Source organism: Schistocerca serialis, chromosome 10 (genome assembly GCF_023864345.2).
Source record: "Schistocerca serialis cubense isolate TAMUIC-IGC-003099 chromosome 10, iqSchSeri2.2, whole genome shotgun sequence".
NCBI lineage: Eukaryota > Metazoa > Arthropoda > Insecta > Orthoptera > Acrididae > Schistocerca > Schistocerca serialis.
This window is the reverse complement of record NC_064647.1, coordinates 165,450,067-165,455,876: the sequence shown is the minus strand read 5'-3', so window position 1 is coordinate 165,455,876 and position 5,810 is coordinate 165,450,067. Positions and strand designations below refer to the sequence as shown.

The 5,810-nt window shown below is 46.3% G+C and overlaps 1 protein-coding gene across 1 annotated transcript; it reads right to left on the bottom strand.

The window, feature by feature from the left end:
* Window positions 1-459: 459 nt before the first annotated feature.
* On the bottom strand, window positions 460-4,310 carry LOC126425153 (cuticle protein 6.4-like). The gene is made up of 2 exons (XM_050088104.1): window positions 4,201-4,310; window positions 460-725 (listed from the first exon to the last, which is right to left on the bottom strand). The coding sequence occupies exons 1-2, from the start codon at window positions 4,213-4,215 to the stop codon at window positions 471-473; spliced, it is 270 nt and encodes an 89-aa protein (XP_049944061.1). The 5' UTR covers window positions 4,216-4,310; the 3' UTR covers window positions 460-470.
* Window positions 4,311-5,810: the final 1,500 nt, after the last annotated feature.

Genomic DNA, 5,810 nt, shown 5'->3' with positions numbered 1-5,810 from the left:
TCAGCAAACAGTCATAGTTTGCTGGTCACCCAGTCTCTTAGATTGTTTATGTATATAGAGAACTAGAGTGAGCCTGTGACACTTCCCTGAGGCACTAATGAAGATAGCTTACTCTCTTGTAGGACAATGCAATGGTCTCTGTTACTTAAAAACTAATCTGTGCTCTTTCAGAGGAATCGCCCCACCATTTGGCAAAAGTGATTTGGGAAAATCGTGGAAAAACTAGAGCTACATGGGCCTGTGTCTTCAGTACAAATACACTGTCTTGTCTCTATGCCACTTTGCTCAGCCACAACATTATGGAGAGACTGATGTCAGTACTGAGAATGATGTGATCTGTCCCCTGAAGTAAATCTGTAGCTTGTAGCACTACTGAGGTTACAGTATCAAAATGTGGCGACCGTGATAGGACATAACATATTGCCGGAATATCGATCGGTACTCACCAGGAGAGGTAGTGGATGGACCATCTAGTAGTATCCGTGGTATCCGTAGCCCAGGGCGGGGGCAGCGGCGTAACCCAGTCCGTTGTATCCCAGGCCGCTGTAGCCGTAGTAGCCGGAGGCGTAGGCGGGCACGCCGTAGGCGGAGTAGCCGTTGTACAGTCCGGAGTAGGCCACGGGGGCGGAGTAGCCGAGGCCGGTGGCGTAGGCCAGGCCGCGCTTCTCCTTGGGGGCGGACTCCTCAGCGGCGAAGGCGACAGCCAGCACGCACAGAGCGAGGATCTGCAAAGTTCAGAAATGACGTGTGGTTGATGATGACAGTAAAGAGTGATTCAACTGTGTTTTCAAATGTGAGATGTTTAGCTGTTTATTATAGTGATTACTGTTGTTTACTATCAACCTCTTCTTTTTGTTAGTGTTTACTCCACCTTAGGTACTGACTCTGTTGTAGTCAAGTTATAGGAATTTTATTTTTAATTTAACTATGCAGCCAGATGTACTTCATATCAGTGTAGTCGTCAGTTAAGGAAAGGAGGGATACATGTGCACCCCCTATCTGTCACTTCCATTGTGACGAGTATCTGAACCTAAGGGTTCGATTAGAACAACTGAATCGCGCACTTCGATGGTTCATGGTCTGTAGTACTATACAGGGTGGTCCATTGATAGTGACCGTGCCAAATATCTCACGAAATAAGCGTCAAACGAAAAAACTACAAAGAACGAAACTTGTTTAGCTTGAAGGGGGAAACCAGATGACGCTATGGTTGGCCCGCTAGATGGCGCTGCCATAGGTCAAACGGATATCAACTGCGTTTTTTAAAATAGGAACCCCAATTTTTAATTACATATTTGTGTAGTATGTAAAGAAATATGAATGTTTCAGTTGGACCACTTTTTTCGCTTTGTGATAGATGGCCCTGTAATAGTCACAAACATATGGCTCACAATTTTAGACGAACAGTTGGTAACATGTAGGTTTTTTTAAATTAAAATACAGAACGTAGGTACGTTTGAACATTTTATTTCGGTTATTCCAATGTGATACATGTACCTTTGTGAATTTATCATTTCTGAGAACGCATGCTGTTACAGCGTGATTACCTCTAAATACCACATTAATGCAATAAATGCTCAAAATGATGTCTGTCAACCTCAATGCATTTGGCAATACGTGTAACGACATTCCTCTCAACAGCGAGTAGTTCGCCTTCCGTAATGTTCGCACAGTCATTGACAATGCGCTTACGCATGTTGTCAGGCGTTGTCGGTGGATCACGATAGCAAATATCCTTCAACTTTCCCCACAGAAAGAAATCCGGGGACGTCAGATCCGGTGAACGTGCGGGCCATGGTATGGTGCTTCAGCGACCAATCCACATGTCATGAAATATGCTATTCAATACCGCTTCAACCACACGCGACCTATGTGCCGGACATCCATCATGTTGGAAGTACATCGCCATTCTGTCATGCAGTGAAACATCTTGTAGTAACATCGGTAGAACATTACGTAGGAAATCAGCATACATTGCACCATTTAGATTGCCAGCGATAAAATGGGGACCAGTTACGTTTCCTCCCATAATGCCGCACCATACATTAACCCGCCAAGGTCGCTGATGTTCCACTTGTCGCAGCCATCGTGGATTTTCTGTTGCCCAATAGTGCATATTACGCTGGTTTACGTTACCGCTGCTGATGAACGACGCTTCGTCGCTAAATAGAACGCGTGCAAAAAAATCTGTCATCGTCCTGTAATTTCTCTTGTGCCCGGTGGCAGAACTGTACACGACGTTCAAAGTCGTCACCATGCAATTACTGGTGCATAGAAATATGGTACGGGTGCAACAATGTTGCTGTAGCATTCTCAACACCGACGTTTTTGAGATTCCCAATTCTTGCGCAGTTTGGCTACTACTGATGTGCGGATTAGGTGCGACACCAGCTAAAACGTCTCTTTGGGCATCATCATTTGTTTCGGGTCGTGATGACGTTTCACATGTGGCTGAACACTTCCTGTTTCCTTAAATAACGTAATTATCCGGTGAACGGTCCGGACACTTGGATGATGTCGTCCAGGATACCGAGCAGCATACGTAGCACACGCCCGTTGGGCATTCTGATCACGATAGCCATACATCAACACGATATCGACCTTTTCCGCAATTGGTAAACGGTCCATTTTAACACGGGTAATGTATCACGAAGCAAATACAGTCCGCACTGGCGGAATGTTACGTGATACCACGTACTTATACGTTTGTGACTATTACAAAGTGAAAAAAGTGATCCAACTAAAACATTCATAGTTCTTTACGTACTACAAGAATATATAATAAAAAATTGGGGTTTCTATTTTAAAAAACGCAGTTGACATCCGTTTGACTGATGGCAGCGCCATCTAGCGGGACAACCATAGCGTCATCTGGTTTCCCCCTTCAAGCTAGAGGAGTTTCTTTCTTTGTAGTTTTTTCGTTTGACGCTTATTTCGTGAGATATTTGGCCCGGTCACTATCAATGGACCACCCCGTATATTACTGTGCATACGCAAAACGTGATACAGTTATAGGCTGGGGTGGGAAAATGATGGTCACTTCTTTCTCTATGCTGTTCATTTTTAGAACACAACGTACGGCCAGTTAGAGACAAAAGTGATGACACTTTCTGCAGGACCTGACCATCATTTTGCAGGACAATGCTCAAGCACATACAGTGCAAGCTGTTGCTGATTTGTTTGACTGATGGGGTTGCTAAGTGCTATACCACCTACTACACTCTCCTGACTTAATCCCTCGTGAGTTCAGCTAGATTCCCAAACTGAAGGAAATAGTTCATGGCATTCGCTTCAAACCTGCTACAAATTCGACGGGCAATAGACTGCCCAGCTCTAACTGTCAACACAACTGGCGCTGCTAAGAATATCCTACGACTTCCACATCCCTGGCAACGGGTTATACACAACGCTTGCGACTACTTTGAAGGTCAGTAAAACTTTGAAACACGTATCTATTTTGTACGAGCTGCAAATAAATAGTTGCCACTACTTAAGGGTCAACCCTCGTAGAAAATAACAGCTGTTCTATGAGACTTTCCTTGGCACTACCTAGAATACCCTTGTCTCCGATGAACACCCACTGTCCGGGAAATCGTACGGAGTTCTATAACATAAGGACCCTTCGAGCCACTCACATATCTGGAAAGCTATACCTTAGTTAACAGAATGGAGTGTGGCACCGTGTTAAACGATTTCCGAAAATCTTCATAAATGGATCGCAGCATATCGTACGTGAAAAGGGCAAGCTGAGTTTCGCACAAGTGATGGTTCCTAAATTCGTGCTGATTTGTGGACATAAGCTTCCCTGTCTCAAGGGAATGTATTCTGTAGCAAATCGATGGTCAGTTCTGAACCTATATTTTCCATATTCAGAGCAAGCCGGCACTCATCATACCAAACAGTAATTCTACACAAGTCATACTGTACCCTGCTGGAGCCACCGAACGACTGAAGCTTGCCACACGCTTCACTGTCTTGAGCACTCACTGCTGCATAGACTATCAGTCAGATCGTTTATGTGTGTGGAGGACAAAGAGGCGTCCTCCCACGCTCTGCGCTGTGGCACTCCTGACTATACCTTCGTGGCAAACTAACTCTTTTCCCAGACATAATAGCAGAACTTTTTATCAACATGCAAATGGGAGTGTGCAGACGCTCCACGTTTTTCCCAGTGTACTGTGCATGAGAATGTTAACTTACCAAGTACTTGAACATGGTTGTGGTGTGGGTGTATCGGCTTCGGCTGTCGTCGCTGAAGATGATGCCAAAGTGACGGATCCTGCGGTATATATAGTGGTGGCGTACCAACAACCAAGGTCATGAAGATGCCACGCCCAGGGCGGAACGTCACCAGTTGTGGGTGTGATGGTGGGGGCGGGGAGGTGGGGGGGGGGGTGGAGGCGAGGCGGCCAGACCGCTGTGTCCTGACAGGCGTGTCCCTGTGTGTGTGTGTGTGTGTGTGTGTGTGTGTGTGGGCGCTTCACATCTGCTGCTTTCCGAGACGCCGCTAACCTGTTCCGTGAAGGATACCTTAATTAATGGAGGCAAATGCTTGCTTTCGTTTTTTTAGAGCTTCTTTCTTAATAGCGGAGCGACCGCGTAAATTGGTCAGCCTCAGAAGCTTATGAAGCTAACCGCCGTATCAGGTTTGGATTTACGGTTCTATGGCTCTGGCACACCCGCGCTCAACATTAGCGCCTCCGTCAAAGTGGATTTTACGGCCGAGGACTGATAGGCGGCTAGTGTACATTCAAGAGGCACATTGCCATGGCGGATTCTACGCTGCTGGCCGTTCAAGCTGCGCATCAGAAAGGCCAGTCAGTAAGTTATTGTCCGTCTACAGGACTTGTTAAGGAATTTGGGGAATACAGGCTGCGAAATTTAGGACAAAGAGATGCCACCTCTGGTAGCAACAAAATTTCTAACCAACAGTATGGCTATTCTTCATCTTGTCCCTTGCCGCCGTCTGCAGATCGTGATTGGCCGATAACGAGTCAGAGTTTAGTTTGAAGCTTGTGCTATATCTTACCAATGTCTGACGCACATAAGCTCACTTGTTTAGTAGGAAAGACTAAGTGCACTGAAGCGCCATAGAAACTGGTATAGGCATGCATACTCAAATACAGGGCTATTTAAACAGGTAAAACACGGCGCTGCGGTCGGCAACGCCTTTATATGAGGACACAGTTGTTAGATCGGTAACTGCTGCTACAATGGCAGGTTATCAAGATTTAAGTCAGTTTGAACGTGGTGTTATAGTCGGCGCACGAGCGATGGAACACGGCATCTCAGAGGTAGCGATGAAGTGGGGATTTTCCCGGAAGACCATTTCACGAATGTACTGTGAATATCAGAAATCCGGTAAAACATCTAATGTCCGAGACCGCTGCAGCCGGTGAAAGATCTTGCAGGAATGGAACCATCGACGACTGAAGAGAATCGTTCAACGCGACAGAAGTGCAACCCTTCCACAAATTGCTGCAGATTTCAGTGCTGGGCCATCAACAAGTGTCAGCGTGCGAACCATTAAACGAAACATCAGCTGAAGGTCCACTCTTGTACCCTTGATAACTGCACGACACAAAACGCCTTGCCTGGGCCAGTCAACACCGGCATTGGCCTGTTGATGGCTGGAAACATGTTGCCTGGTGGGACGAGTCTCGTTTCAAATTGTATCAAGCGGATGGACGTGTACGGATATGGAGGCAGCCTCACGAATCCATAGATCTAGCATGTCATCAGGGAGCCGTTCAAGCCGGTGCAGGTGCTGTAATTGTGTGGGGCGTGTGCAATTGGAGTGAGATGGGACC